We start from the raw sequence: 17,174 nt of genomic DNA, 5'->3' as shown, positions 1-17,174 counted from the left end.
GTAATTCATATGTGACATTCAAACATAAGACATGTATCTATATTTAAATGGCTGTTGAAACTTAAAGGAGTAATATTTATTGATACAGTTGTAAATGTAAACTCAAGGAAATTTCATACCCTGCAAGTCAAAAATATACTTTGTGTATGTGCTTCAATTACTTGTACATTTTTCCCAGTCTGTTGGGAGATTGATGACTTGTTTGGAGTTCATAGAAAATCTTTCTGAGCTGAATGATGGTGAAAACTTTCCAAGAGATGTTCTGAAAGCTCTATATCATTCCATCAAATCATCACCCTTAGAATGGGCAGTGTAAGTGTTTTGTTTTTCTTTTCATCTTGGTTTTCACCTTGTTTGGCAAATTAATTGGTCTTTGCTAACATTGGATCATGATACTAGGCTTATTTATCAGGTCATCTGGGTGTGAATGTTAATTGCTCAAAGTTGAAAATATGAAAATTGTCTATAAAGACACCCACTGTGAAGGCTGTATCAGACTGTAAAGTTAAATGATAACATTTACTTCATAAAAATAACTCCTTTTTTATATATACAAAACCATTTATAATGCATGAGGCCATTGGAATCAAATTGTAAATAAAAGCAAAGCTATCAAAAGATAAATTACAGCAACAGTGCAAGACAACTCACTAATGCTCAACTTTTCAAATTATATCTTGGTATGTTTTTTTCAAGTTATATATGCTTGAATAGATGTAGACCTATGTAATCTATCAAAGTATTAACTATGAAAATACAACTTCACCAGAAATAAAAAGTTAATTGACAATCAAAAAATTACATACATGTATACTTAAGAGTATAATATTTATGATATGATTGTTTCATTCATATATATATTCAAACTCTGAATTTTAACCCTTTCTGAATATGTGGGCATCTTTTAGGTATCAAGTGTGCACCTTCATATAAAATATAAAAACTTGAGTAGTAATAATAATAATAATTGTTTTAACAATTTTCACTCAAAAATATTATAAATTGATATTTTATCATTTTTAACATTTATTTAGTGTAAATGTTAAAACTTGCATTTCTGTATAGCTCTGAGGATTCTCCCCTGTAAACAACACACTTATCAATTTTTGTTAAATTTTTTGTCCATTTGAAAACAAAGGTTTTTATGTGCTAAGAAAATACCATCTCTTGAAAATACAATTAGCCAAGTCTTGTTTCCCATATACCTTTTCTTTGTCTGAAGGTCTCTGTTTACATCACAAGCTGTGAGGTCATAAAATGGTGGGAACAACTATTAATGAAAAACAAGCCTTTAGAATAACTACAGCCAAAATTTAAATGCCATTGGATAGAGCATATTATCATTTGTTTATGTCAGTGGAAAGTGATTAAGTTGGATTGAGAAGTAATTTATGGTTTTGTGAGAAAGTGAAGTGAGAAAGCAATGAAATTTAGTGTGAAACTTAGAAGACTTAGAAACAAACCCCCAACCTGTGACTTATTTATAGTCTCTTTAGAGAAAATGTTTTGTTAAAATTATATGATTTGAAAGTTATGGCAGTATTCACCTATGGTAAGACATTGGATAAGCCTTATTAGGTTTAGAGAGTAGTGACAGCAAAATATTCTGGTGACTCATATTCTTACTTGTTAAATGTTATTGTTAAATTTATTGTATTCAGGTAATGCATATACACAAAAGAACTTATAATTTATTGAAAACAACATATATTTATTGGATATAAATTTGCTTTAACCAAGAATATTGTGAGTAAAAATACTTTTATTTAGCCTGACATGGTACCATTTTCAAAGGTCGGGTCTTAGGTCATCAATAAATCTTTTTTAGTTTATGTGGTGTTTTTTATGATTTATAGCTTGAAATTATAATGTAACTACTGCATTATGCAAAACAAAGTTTGAAAATAAATACATTTATGAAGATGAATCAAGTTTAAATTGATTGGATACACAAAATGGAATTTTCTAATCAACAATAAAAAGACTGAAATTCTCAAATGAAAGGGAATATTTTTAATGTTTTTGTTTTTTTTAAAATGTGTGTGTCTTGCAACAACAGTTTGAAAATTACATGACATAAATGATAGAAAAACTAAATCAAATTGCATGATTTTTTAAAACTAAAGCTATATTTAGTAAATAAATTTATACTAAATTTCATGCATTTTATTAAGTCTCACCCTTGCTCAGAAATGATTAAAGGGCTTTGTAGATTTATCTTTTGAATTTCAGCAACAACTTTATCTTATTCAATGGCTAAACTTAGTATAACATGCAGACAATGAACTGAATAATGTCCTCACTATCATAAGAGCCTATACTTACCTAAATTTTATTTTAAAAAGGGATGAAGAAGATGATGGAGAGGGAGAGTCTGGAAGTCATCGACCTTCTCAAGATGTACGACAAACTTACATAGGACAAAATCCATTTTTAGAGGTGGCTTTTGTTTGAACTCAAATAATCTCTTATGAACACAAAAACTTATTAATGATATTGTTTAGTCAACTTGTTTTAATTAAAATATAAAAAATATTTAACTTGGAATATTTTTTTTTTTCCCAGTAACATCACAATTTTGCTTTGTGTTTAGCTATGGATTAAAGTATTGTTGTTAAACTGTTTATTAATAAATTATTAAAAGTGAGATTAAGAGAACATGGTTATTCCGGTATACTGTACTGTAGTTGCACTCTTCTGTTACTGTTTGTTCCATTTGTTAAAAATAACCTAAATAAAGTTTAAAAATGTTTTTGAATCACTTGTTATTTCAAAATTATGTAAAAAAACATCATATATTCTCTCATGGATGTTTTCCTTAATTGTTCACATTTTGCAAATTGAAATTCCAGATAAACAGGTAACTTTATCTAACAGTTAGCAATAAAAGTTCCATAAAAGCCCTTAGACAAGAAAGAGTTATTTAGTCCTATTTTAGGCCTCTCTACTTGGGCCTATCTCAAAATTGTTATAACCAAACTTTAATCAGGTAAAATTAATACCTTATCAGTATCTTGTATGTATCTTAAGTATTGTGACAGTAAACCTAGTGTTGTAAGTATATGTCTGTGATGATGTATCCAAGAAAAATTTGAGTACTATATAAAAAACAACTTCTTATTGAGTTATTTTGTGTTTTAGCACAATTAATTTCAAATTAATTGTTATGTAGCATATAGTTCTCTGATGAAATCTTTGTTGCCCTTTTCTTTTGTTTTTGTTTTTTGCTGTTGAAAGGACTAACTCTGTAGCTTTGAATAAAATTATCAACATTTTGGGTCACATTCAAATGATAGTGTTATAGTAAATATAATTTATCTTTATTTTTATCAGTGCTTTTAGCTAGCTTGTGCTGTCCAATGTGTAGGCATTTACTAGTAAATGACATCGAGATACGTTAACATCCATGATTGCTGCTAGATCTCTTGCTTGTTTTAGCCAGATTATTTGTGTTAGGTATACATTAACAAATTTATAGATAGCAGATTTGAATTTCTTCAGTTTGTAACCTTTTTTTTTAGACAAATAATATTATTTCAGGTGCCTAATCCCAGTTGTGCAACTGAGTACAAGAAGGGGTATGTCATGAGGAAGTGTTGTGTGGATCCTGGTGGAAAGAGAAGTATGGGATTTACCACTATTTAATTTGTATACACTTTGAAAAAAAAGATAAAACTTTCACTTTATGCAGTTAATAATAATCGTTTTTAGGTTATTATTTAACTTTGTAGAATCAACAAAGTATTTTTCTTGCAAGAGATTGTTCTATAAGTGGCAAAATTAATAATCTTAAAATTACTTTTTTACTCCACAACAAACTTGCAATTAGAGTCTATATTTAGAGTTTTTCAGAACTCTACATACAATCAGTCAATTTCCATTTTGAGATGCATATGATATAGTAGCACAACTTGATACAAACTACAAGTGGGCTAAGCTAATATGTCTTCATAATGACTTATTCTCATGTGTTGCATTCTGTGATTCCTTCTAAAAACTCTTGTCAGTTGATGTTTAAGTTTGGAGGTTTCACCCACAAGCAATTTGTATGTCTACACTGTAGAAGCCCTGTGAAAGTATGTTCTTCTTAACCAACTGGGATTTTAATTTATCTTTTATTAGGAAGTCAGATAATACCATTTGGGAACTGTACATTAAATATTAAGTAATTTAGACTTGAAAATTAACCTATTAGAACTACAGTGTGATGAACCGCACACTAATATAAGCTCTGATATCAATTTCTGCTCTCTGTTGATTTACTTAAACAAACTTGGATGCTTTTAGTCTTTTATACATACAGTTGTATCACTAACATTTATACATTATCACCAGATGGAATGTCTTAAAACTACAAAGAGAACAAAAACTTACATATAAGATGAAGGTGGTAATGTCCTTTATGTGTATCAATTTTCACATGTTTTTATCATTCCTAAGTGAAGTTATGGTATTAAAATAGTTTATATTATGTATTTCTTTATCCCTGCCACATTAATTATGCATATGGCAGATATGACAGAAAGTGTACTTTCAGAGATTGTGACATCATACTTTTGTTTTATGTTCAACTTGAAGGTTATAAGAAGTGTTTAACAGTGTTTCCTCAGTATATAAATTTGCCCAGTTTTAAGGGTCAGTGCTGCCTTAATCCAGTCAGAGGGCTAATGCTATTTAATAAGAACAATTTACCTATGCTTGAGGCAGTGGTGTATTGCTGCAAATGCAATTCATGACCCCACAAGTTACATTGTTTGTGCCAATAACAAATAAAAAAAAATTGTTTACATTAAAAAAATGAAATGAAGGGTTTGAGGATGTAACTGAGGTTTAAGATTTGCAGTAATGATTATTGTATGTTTTTCAAAAATGTACTCATAAACAAAGAAAAAAAAACACCATAAATACAGATTCACAATACAGACAGCATGTATCCCTCCAGTGTATTCAAGATTTTCATGAAATGTTGAACAGAACACTCAACTATGCAGATGTAGGACTCATTTTTATATGTTACAGTACTGTTATGTTGATATTTCTTCTCGAGAAAAAGATAGAAGGGCTATTTTAGAAAAATATAGAACAGTGCATTAAACTAGTTGTGAATGTTGTTGTTTTTATGCAGGTAAGTATTAAAAGTTTATATTGAAGAACACAAAAGAGAGGTGTAGAAGTGAAAGGCAGTAAGCCCTGTTGTTGTTGTGAGAAGAGGCAGACCTTTTAGGATTAATTCAATCTATAATAAATATAACTTTATTGAAGCTTAGTAAATTGCTTACAAATCCCAAATGAGTTAAATTTTGTTTGCCTGGCCATTGTCCTTTCATTCTCTATATAAACCTTTGTTTTTCTTGTAATTATGAACTGTGTCATGTTGTGGTTATAAATGGTAAACGTATAACCCACTATTGGTAAGCCCTGAAAATAACACGGTGTTTGAATCTGTACGAGGTTCCTTTGTGTGGGATTTTTCTTAAACGTTTTATATAACAAAAGATGTTTAATAAGAATGTTTGATTAATTAACTAATGTTGTTGTTTAATAGCTGTAGAAGATAAAGCTATTACATCTCCTCAGCTAATCCAAGACTGATTTTGCCAATATTTCCTTCAGAACCAGTTGCAGTTGTTACCTCCTTATGGACTAATTGTTGTAATTATAAGTTTTCCAACATTAGTGTAATGAATAATTTCACTAAATTCTTATCATAGTTTATACAAAAGTTTTTGTAGTTTGGTTTGAAGCAGTGCCTCCTCACTATTTATGTATAGTAAATCCCCCTTTCTCAAACTACAGGAAAACAAGGGTATGAAAGGCCATGGATATGATTTTTCTATGAGCTTTTCTCTAGCCACTAAATTGTTTTCTACACAATTGTAATTGCATGTTAAAATCTCCTTTCCTTTATTACCTGGCTCTTCAAAACAGATAATATTTTACATGAATCCTAAAATAAAATCCTTATAATTTTCATTTTATTTTAAAATTCCTACATATTTTATAAAACTGTATAAATACCCATATTTTTTGGGCAGGATGGGAATTAATTTTGCTAATATTATGTTGCAAAAATTGCTGAATCATCATCTTAATATATGTACCTTAATAAAGGCATATATTGATTTATCACTCTAGCAGGCTTTTCCTTTTTTTTTATCTCTTAGTTGCTGCTAATAGATATTGATGAAAATTGATGCATTTTTATAATCAGATCTTAGAATGGCCATGGCATATAGTGTTATTCTTGTATGTCAGTCATTTTGTTATTAAAGTTTTTCTACATGGGAATGGAGCAATAGCAAAATTAATATTGAATTGTTATGAGAGAATGGGAATTCTTATCTTGTTGAACCATTAAGGGACTTATGGACAGTTTTGTAGTTTTTCACACAAACATTCTATTTGCAGAAACACTAATCCGGAAGTAAATGTTTTTGATTTTAACAAAGGCTGAAAGCAGTTTGATATTTTAAATATTGGTTGTTGAATGTACATTTTGACCTCCCATGACTAAATGATATAAAAAAAAGAAATTGTAAAAGAATAATTCAAACCTTTATGAGAAATCAAATTATAAAAACATTAATATATATATATAGATTAATGTTGTTACATTTCTTTTCTTAAGAATTCTTTTGGATGACTTATGAAAATTAAAGATAACTGTTAATTGCTTACTGAAGTATTTCAAGTTGTTCATTGTAATTGTAATTGAGTAATTGTATCACAAGTGACCAAGAAAAGTTTTTCCAAGCTTAGTAAATTGTGAAATTTTTATTTAAATGCTAGGACTGAATAAAAGGTAAAAGGTCATGTCACATCATGGGACTGCTAGAATATAAAAAAGTAATATAAAGAACTATTCATAAGTAGATTGTTCAGGGGGTGAGGTAAAGGTATTACAATTGGGTCCATGTGTGTGTTTCTGTCTGTGTTTCTGCGCACGTATCTTGAAAATTAATAGACCGATGCACACGAAAACTTTACACAAGATGGGACAGTCTTCTCCAAATTTGGTCTGGAGTCAGTTTATGGATCACTTTGAAGCATTTTTGATACAGGGGAGATAGGACATTTTCACAATTTGGGTCAAATAACTCTGTAAAGTGTGATTGAATATGTACCAAATTTCATGGGCACATTAAGGTTGAGACTCCTCATCACACTACAGAACATTATCTGGATTGTTGATCATTCTGGATCTCAGAAGGATTTCCTGAGTTTTTGAAGGTGAAACTTGCTGTTATGTAATATAAATGCATGCAATCTCAAAAAGGAGTGGTGGGGCGAGGTTATGCAATCCCTCTGATTGATCTTATGTTTCAGTTTAATAGCAAAGTGAAATTTTTAATAAACACGTGTGCTGGAAATTTCACAACATGTGTTGTGATTTCATATGTTTTCACTATATTCACTTGTAATGTCCCTATAGTCCATATACTTTCCCTGTGTTTTTAGAAGTATAGTAGAAACCCACTTGGAGGCCTGTACGTTTTCTCTCATCTAATGATCTTAAACCAAGATATTTTTTTAAACAATAAATTTCATAATCTGGTAATGGTAATAGTTGTCATTACTTGAAGCTCCACTTCTGTGTCTTCTCAAAAGCAAAGAACAATGAAAGTTAATTATCCAGATGGGGATAAACACTGGATTTGCATTTTTTAGGTTTTAGCTTCATCAGAACCATCTGTAAATCCTAACACATTGTCATGTCTTCTGTTTCAAATGAAGTCATAATTAATTATAGAACTTGATAAAAAAAAAAGTCAGTCTGGATTTTATCTTCATATTTGAGCAAAGCTTTCAGTGCCCTCCTTAAAATTGACTTGCCTCTGGTAGAATACAAAATTCTTAAAAAAAATTTTTTTTTTTTTTATAGTTTCTGTAATTTTGTATCTCACTTTCGTTTTAATGATAGATGAGGTATTATTTTTAGACACATAGATCACATTCATTCATGCAAGTTTTTAAATTGTGTACTTGATACATATCTGTAACACATGAAGATGATTATACAATAGAAGAATGAAAACGTATGTGTATATATATACGGAGATAAAATCAGATTAATGTATTACTCATTTTTATAATTGCTCAATCTTATTTTATTATTTTATGTTTTATTCCCATATAAGACTTATGTAATTTTTAGTGGGCCTTTCAGGTCTCCATATTTTAAGGCTTTGAAGCATTTACCTTACATGCTCCACTTATTCCTATACCATCTGTTATTAGGCAATTTAAATAACAATTGTTTATACATATAATCCCTTCCATGTAAGTAGATGCCATAAATATTGTAATATACTTGTAGAATTAATATAATGCATGAACCAGATCAAAGTGCCAGTTTTTGGTATATCCTAGTTTTATTCATTGCTTAATTTTATCATCACATTTTTTACATTTAATAGGTACAATAGGTTCAAAATACAGCTGTAGCAAATAATGATATTTAAATTTTTAGTAAAGGGTTCGCAGTTGCATGACTGTGTGGACAGGACATGTTTTAGTTTGATAGGAATTACTGTATCAACTATTAACAGTAACTTGGAGTTTTAGTTTTTTATTTATAATAACAAAAGTTCAATTCTGTATAAGCTATTTTTTTAATTTTCTTATGAAAAAAGCTCCACTTGGGAAGAGAGGCTGGAAGATGTTTTATGTTACTCTAAGAGACATGGTGCTCTACTTGCACAAGGTAAGAATGGATTAAACACCAAAACACAGAAAGCTAATTTTTTAAAGTAAATTTAAAGTTTGTAGTGCAAACTGGAGAGTTCTATTCATTGTTAAAAGGAGAAATAAAACACAACCTATTACTCCAGAAAACATAATTGGTTTTATTTCCGCCAGCGTTTCACCATTACGGCTTAATCAGGGCAAACAAGACACTTACCAACTGATTTAGGTTTATACAAAAAATTTTATACTCAAATTATTTTGAAATCTTTTGAAATCCTAAATCAGTTGGCAAGTGTCTTGTTTGTCCTGATGAAACCATAATAGTGAAATGTTGGCTTAAATAAAACCAATTAAAGCTCATTTTTGTTTAGGCCCAGCATGGCCAGGTGGTTAGGGTGCTCAACTCACAATCTGTGGGGTCGCAGGTTCGAATCCTTGTCACATCAAACATGCATGCACTTTCAGCTGTGGGGGCATTATAATGTGATGGTCAATCCCACCATTTGATGGTAAAAGAGTAGCCCAAGAGTTGGCAGTGGGTGGTGATGACTAGCTGTCTTACACTGCTAAATTAGGGATGGCTAGTGCAGATAGTCCTTGTGTAGCTATTCACAAAATTCATAACAAACCAAACTAAACCATTTTTGTTTAAATTACTGACAGTGCTGTGTTTTTATTATGTATTCAGAAGTTGGTATAACACTCTCCTCTTAAGCATATAAATACACACAAATATATGCTGCTTATCAAAATAAACATTTTCTAATATAATTCTAAATTGAGGTGATCAACCTCTTTCCTTTATTTTGAATCCAAAGTTCAAGTTAATACTTTCTGTTCAGTTTAGAGGAAAAAAAACTTCCTTGATCTATTTTCATTGCTACATAATTTCATTCAAACAAATAACTTGGTAATACTTTAAAGGTTAGGATTAAAATTATAATATTTTCCATTTCTAAACATTAGGCCCCTTTAAAATTTCAATTCCAAATCTTTTTTTTTTAAATTACTTAACCCTTAATTTGTGACTTAATTGGGCAAAAATCTCTAAAATGTTTGATATACTTTCACATCATTAGAACCACTATTATAAATTTTTCACTTTTGATTGTTGTATTGTTTAGACTGAGGTCTAAAGAGTCCAAAACCAGCACAAAAACTGGAATTGATTTTGATGCAACTTCCTGAGTGATTGTTAAAGTTGACCTATTTTGGTGAGGATAAATGCCATTTTATTGTAAACTTGGCCAGAAACTTAAATATTTCAGCATAAATAATAACCAGAAGTTTATTAATAAGAGCATTAACAGACAAAATACACAAGATAGTCTGTACAACATGTTTTAATAAAAGGAGCAGTTAACATCCATATCACTATTTTCATGATTATAGAAGATGAAAACGCACAAGAAGCTTTCTTCTTTTCACTTTTTATTTTCATTGTAATCTTTGTGGAAAATGTTTTTCATTCTTTCCCATGATGACTTTCTACTGTCATAGTCACATCCACTTTGGCAGAACTTATTGCACTTAAAATACTTTTCACTTTATAGTTGTAAGTAACAAGAGGCATGGGAATGCCTTGTGATGTTTACATAGTGTTCTGCATTTGTTTTCCACACTTTAAGACAGTAAACAGCAAATAAAAAAAGCAATCGACTTTTGGCCAGAAAATGGAAAATATTGATCTAAGGAAGGGCACAAAGAATATTGAATGACTCTCCCCCTCCTGAAAAAAGCTGCTGACATTTCATCGTCACAGAATGGAAACCTTAGTCACCAGCTACTTTTCTAGTAATGGCTAACTAACAAATTTAGGGTTAAATAAAAAATAATATCTAGTTTTAATTTCTAAAATATTAAATAAAAAATGCTAATGGCAAGATATAAATAAAATTTATCCTTATTGATCACTACTGGATAACTTCCCACAGTTTGCCTTAATTTTAAGTATTTACCTCACATAGTGATGACTGGATTGTGTTTTGAACCATTTCTTGACATTAAAATATAATAATAGTGTTTTTTATAATATATGAGAAGCTAAAAACCTTATGCTTTCACTAAGAAATAATTATATTTCAAGCTGAGCAAACATCTAATGATTAACTAAGAAATTCTAAGTTTAGGTAAAGAAAAACCCTAATATCAATATGTATAATTATCTTTTCATGGTTCAGTAAATTCTAGGTTTTTTTCTAACAATCTGAGCTTGATTAAGGGAGAGGTTTTTAATACATATTCTTGAATTTTTTTCATAAAGCTGAGAACATTCTAAGAGTTGTGTACACAGTCAAACCTGCTTTCTTAATTCTTCACATATTCAGTTTGTTTGCATATATTAGAAGAGCCTCTGTTTTACTTTATTTGTCCTTTATTCCATTTTTGAATCTGTGTAAATTGTTTTCATTTTTTTCCACAAAAAACCTTGGACTATATAAATTTGAATAAGCTTTATTTTTTTTTCTTAGAAAAGGAAACAATTTAGTTTTAAGAAATTTCTTAGTTGCATTTGATATCCAGATAGTCCTAGTTGCTTAAAGAAATCAGCAGAATTATGTAACTTGTGAGATGAGAGTATAAAATTTACAGCTTTATATCATAACAGTTAAAACATATTTGAGTATGATTAATTTGTATGCTTTTAAATTTTAAATTATTTTTCCAGCCTACATAGACAATAATTTAAAATGCCTTTTCAATATCAAGTATTTATAGCTTTTTAAATGATAAAATGGTTTGAATGAAAAGTCCTGATCATCATACCACACATCTTCAGGTAATGTTTTTGTACTAGATATTGTTTTATAGAGCTTTATTCTACTTCCTATCTATTATTGGAGTGTTTTTTTGAGATGTTGGAGCTTTCTTCTGAATAGTTTAAGATAAATGGTCGAGGAAAATAAATCCAATTGAATGCTTGAACTAAATCATCAGTGTAATTGTGGTAGGAGACTAGCAGTCATGTCTGATTTTGTGGTTTGATTAAGAATGCAAGTGTAAGCTTATGATTTTATTACATGATACTTGATTTTTTGTTTCATTTTGAGAATTTTTTTTTGCAACTTGTAGATTCTACCACAGAATGAGCAGTGTTACACTAATCATCAAAGTCTTGTTCTGATGTCGGTGTAATACTCCCAGCCTCTGAATAGTAGATTAGCTTGGCTAACAAAATTCTAACATTAATATTTTGAAATATTTAAGTACTTTCTCAAATTAAAATCATACAGTTTTCTTTGTATCCTTTAACTCCCTCAATACAGTTAAGTGTAGTTGAGCACAGGATTAATAATTTTATGTTCTGAAATTTTCCAATATTTAGAAATTAAATCTGAAAAGTTATCATATTCCCAAAACTTTAGGTGTATGGGATTATTAGCTCAGGCATTTTCGTTATTCATCTCGTTAAATGTTATACCAAACTGTGACATATTTATATGCTGAGTGAATTCAATTAGATGCTAATATATAAAACATTTTTTTTTTAGTATTCAACAAATAAAATTAGAATGCTTGTATTTCATATTCTACTGCATGTCCTATTATAGAATTGGAAAACATTGGTACTTATTGTAACTTCTTTAACATTGGTACTTTTTTTGAAGGGCCATATGTAGAACAAAACTATTGCTATGATGTGCATATTTTTTAACTATTGTTATAAGTAGTAGAGATAATTTTGAAAAACTATAATACTCACATGCATTCATATCACCCAGTAGTTTAGAAATTGGTTTAAAAAATGCTTTAAAATAAAAATTTGACTCATTTACCTTTAACAACAACAGGATGAGCATGGATTCAAAAGGAATCAACTTTATGACAGTCTTCATAATGCTATACGAATGCACCACTGTTTGGCTACAAAAGCTCTAGATTATACCAAGAAACAGCATGTCTTCCGACTTCATACTGCTGACCAAGCTGAATACCTTTTTCAAACAAGGTATGCTTGTCAAACAAATGTCCAGATCAATAACTTTTATTTGACCTTTTGTTGTGCTAATAAATGTGATGTTTAAAATCTACAGAAATATATTTTGAAATTCTGAAGTGTTTCATGAAATATCAGCAAGATCATATATCAACCATATTGTTGGTGTGAACTATGATATAGGTCCAGCTTATCTCTCTTTGGTTGACTTGTGTTCAGGGTTAGTGATGAGGAGTGGAATTCTCTGAAACTAGTATAATAACACACATTGATCAATGTGTAGATTGAACTGGACTGCCCTTGAACTTAGACTTTGAGATTGAACAATTCTTGGAATACTAAGATTATTTAATAAGATCATATATGTTATGTGTTCTAAGGAGTATAAACTTTTTTTAATTAGTTAAAGGAATATTCAAGTATTACCATTATTGTTTTGCCCATCATTGTTTTAGAATTATGACTTCTGTCTAATACACCGTGTGAGAGAGCAGGATGTCTTAGTGCTAGAGATGTAGAATGTCATTATCTTCATAAATATTTCACTTGCTTAGAATATTAGCTTCCTTTATTGGTTTCTTAAATTTTCTTGACCTTAATTTTGTGTAATTTGTGATCAACATTAAAGATGTTAGCACTAGTGAACAAGATCACACAATTTTCTCCTGATAACTGAAAGTTTCAAGCAGCATATTATCTTATCTGGGGTACTTGAATTAGTGATGGTGAATTTTACCATCTGTAACTTAATATGTGGGGAATTAAACAAAGAATATAATATGTATGATCTTCAAGTTTCTGAACTGATGAGATTTGTTATTATTTGACACTGCAATCATTGCCTAGTCACAGTGTGACCTTTTTATTCTAATGTCGGGTAATAGATTTCAAAACTTATTGGTACAGTTTAGATGATGATAATGTAAACTTTTTGTTATAGTGACTCAAAAGAACTTCAAAGTTGGATTGATACCATCAATTTCGTAGCTGCTAGCCTTTCAGCAGCACCTCTTCCAATTGCAGTGGGCTCTCAAAACAAATTTCAGCGCCCTCTAATGCCAGTCAGTCATACTAAGTCAAATCTGGTAAGTCTTGAAAATGTGGAAATATAGTTCTTTCAGTGCATTCCAAAGGAAAAAAATGACTAAACTCACATTTCTTATGAATCTCTTGTTCCTCTTAAATTAAATTATGTAATTCTCATTATATGCAATACCTGGTTTGGAGGATATTGTTGTTGTTTTTTCAGCCATGTAACTCACTAATTAAGTGTTTGTTATCAAAGGCTTACATTTCATGTCTCATTATGTGTAAAATTAAAAAACAAGCAAACGAAACATGCCTCATTCCAATAAGTCATTTTGTTTTTCATTAATGTCTATTAGATCTGGTAAAGAAAGGGATAAACAACCAAATGTATATATACAAATGATCTTTCATGCTGAACTAGTATATTTTAATTGTATTAAAATAAATAAACAATTTTCTTAATTTCTTACCTGTTATGAACCTTTTATTCCTGGTTAGTCATCTCAAAATATTCCAGATTATTTCAAAATATCATTTCACTGCCATCCAAAGTTCCATTGAAATTATTACATTCCTTGGAAAGTTTAGAAACACAGGCTGTTATTTCAAGTTTTTATCCTTACAGATACAAAGTTATAAGCTATTCTGTTTACAAAAATTTAATTTAATTTGTGAACTTTGGTTTTTGTAACTTGTATCAGAGAAATCCTAAACATTTTACAATGCATGAATTCTGCAGTTTACAATGCTATTGACTTGAAACTACATTTATATATATCTAGAAAAGAAAGTTATATACTTTTTTTCCAACTTACATAAATTAGATTTAATTTGTAAACTTTCATTTTCATAATTTGTCTCAAAAAAGTCTTAAAACCATAAAAACTACAAACTGACATCGCTATAATCTTAGAATACTTATGGCAACTACAGTAATGCAATATTATTCAAAATGTTAGCGAAAATTTCCCGAAGTTACAATTTATTAATTTGAAGATTGAAAAGTGTGAAGTTGATAGTTTAGGTATGTGTATACATAGAGATACCTTTTACAGTTTTTATCACATTTTCTTGTTCAATTGAAATATATCTATTCCACCCAAATTGGTGACCAGAAATATGACAGTTTTGTTCAGTCTTGTAACAGTCTATATTTAAAGCTCTAGTTATCTGAAACTCGTAATTTTGTTTTTAACAGAGGGAACAACTCCAAGACCAAGAGAACCATATTGTCTGGTTAGAGAAAGAACTTGAAGAGCACTTAGCTCACACTCCTGAGAAAGGTGCCAAATCTCGCATCATTCATGATTTTGTTGAAAAAGAAGCCTACTTACAGACTGAGGTAAGAATTGAACTTCTTTAGTAAGTGTGAAAAATCCCATCTTTTCTGTGGCTAGAATCATAGTTATGATGCATTCTACCAGTCAAGCTGTTCTCTGTTCGATTAACTGTAATTACCAACTTATTTTTATATCACTTATAGAGTCAAAATATTAAGTAATTTTATGTTTCTTGCTTGTAAAAACATCTAGTGTGAATAACTGATAAAAACAAAATTGGGTTCAGTTGCTCATTATCTTTGTAAAATAAATAGAGAACCTCAGCAGTAGTTAGTAGGATTAAATGCAGTAATGATGATAGTTTTGTTTATTTACTTGTTTGTGTATATTAAGGACCCTGTAACCAGCACAGTAATGGTCACACAAGCAATTTTGGTGCATAAATAAATTTAAAAATATATTATAAAAGTATGTATAAAAATCTGGTGAATCTGAGGTTGATTGTTTTATTGCACTGTGACAATCCCATCACTTCTATAGTTAGATTAATAGTTCTGGTATCTATGAGAATCCCATCACTTCTGTAGTCAGGTTAATAGTTCTGGTGGCTTGTGATGATCCCATCACTTCTGTAGTTAAATTTATAATTCAAGTATATTGTGACAATCCTATATCTTCTGTAATTAGTCTGATAATTCTGGTGCACCATGAGAACCCCATTTTTCTCTACTAGTAGATTAATAATCCTGGTGTACTTTGACAGTTTCACCTCTTTTCTAGTTTTATTAGTAGTTCTGGTACACTGTGACAATCCCATTTCTCTTATAGTTAGATTAATAGTTCTGGTATCTATGAGAATCCCATCACTTCTGTAGTCAGGTTAATAGTTCTGGTGGCTTGTGATGATCCCATCACTTCTGTAGTTAAATTAATAGTCCTGGTGCACAATTGGAATTCGACCTCTCCTATGATTTTGATTATTTGATTTGCAGTTTAACACTTTCATCTATTCCTGAGATACATAAATAGGTCAAGTACTGTGACTATCTTATTTCTCAAGTTGGATTAATATATCTAATGAACTGTGAGTCCCATTTTTTCTGTGGTTAATTAATTCTTTTTTTCCACCACAGTGATGTTTTAGAGATTTTTCTGGCAGATATCCAGACATTTTTACTCATTCACTAGGATTTTGTCGTATAAAATATAATCAAGTACCATATCTGCCCGATTATATTGTGCACCCAATTTTGAAAGGTTAAATTGAAGAAAATTTGTTTTTTTACACATCAGTTGTACAAAATGTATTGAATAGTTTCTCAATACAGTAAACAACTATTGACGTATTAAAAAAATTTTGGAAATCTTTCATTGAAATTTTTTTACATGTCAATTTTACAAAATGTTTTGAAAAGTTTGTACATGGTAATACACTAGGCTAATCATTCATCTTCACATAAATCTTTGTCATTGCTAGAATTGTCACTACCACTGGTTTCGTAGGATTTGCTTCCTTGAACCTTTGTTTCATTCTATTTCATCTGTCTCATCCATTGCATTGGATATGCAACATTTTTTGAAACCTTTAATGATGCTTTAATAATTTTTGGTGTTAGCTTCTAGTAAAATATCTAACAAAATTAAATGTGTGTGAATATAATGCACAATCAGTTTTTCAAGAGGTGTTTGGAGGAAAAAAAGTGTGCATTATATTCCAGCAAATATGGTAACTGAACACAACACAACACCTTTCTTTATCAGAGGCAAACAGTTTGCCTCTGATGAAGATATATCCACCTTTTGAAAGCACTGGGGTACAAGGTTTTGTATTTTTGATTTTTTGAACCTACATATTTTCCTAACATAATGAATGAACATGAAATATTTTATTCTCTAATTTCTTTTATAGGAACACAATAATGCTAAATACGTTCTCTAGCTATTTATTTTTACAATTTTGCTTACTATTAGGTCATCAAGAAATTAATGTCATGTTTTGGAACACTTTCATTAACCACCACCCAAAAAAATGTACATCGTGTATAATAGTTAAACGAATCACCTAAACGCTACGTTAGTGTAGCCTGTATAATGTGTAAAGTTTAGTATACTCTAATCCCTTAAAGTGATGGCACACGACGAGACACACATTTGGCATGTAATGCTGTTCGAATACAAGAATGGAAACAACACCTCTTTAGCCACAAAGAATATCAAAGAAGTTTATATAAATGTTTGAA

General features: G+C 29.9%; 1 protein-coding gene across 4 annotated transcripts in view; it reads left to right on the top strand.

The window, feature by feature from the left end:
- The window catches only part of LOC106478661 (PH and SEC7 domain-containing protein 2-like), a 123,486-nt gene that overhangs the window by 95,334 nt on the left and 10,978 nt on the right, over positions 1-17,174 (top strand). For all 4 annotated transcript variants that reach the window (XM_022382298.1, XM_022382299.1, XM_013939217.2 and 1 more), the window contains 7 exons: positions 179-312; positions 2,346-2,439; positions 3,541-3,622; positions 8,634-8,704; positions 12,480-12,637; positions 13,566-13,710; positions 14,853-14,996. In XM_022382298.1, the coding sequence (XP_022238006.1) occupies positions 179-312; positions 2,346-2,439; positions 3,541-3,622; positions 8,634-8,704; positions 12,480-12,637; positions 13,566-13,710; positions 14,853-14,996 (828 nt within the window). The remainder of the gene's footprint in view (positions 1-178; positions 313-2,345; positions 2,440-3,540; positions 3,623-8,633; positions 8,705-12,479; positions 12,638-13,565; positions 13,711-14,852; positions 14,997-17,174) is intronic.

The sequence above is a fragment of the Limulus polyphemus genome, unplaced genomic scaffold (assembly GCF_000517525.1).
Source record: "Limulus polyphemus unplaced genomic scaffold, Limulus_polyphemus-2.1.2 Scaffold239, whole genome shotgun sequence".
Classification (NCBI taxonomy): Eukaryota; Metazoa; Arthropoda; class Merostomata; order Xiphosura; family Limulidae; genus Limulus; species Limulus polyphemus.
The sequence above is the reverse complement of the archived record's forward strand: the minus strand, read 5'-3'. Positions and strand labels throughout refer to the sequence as shown.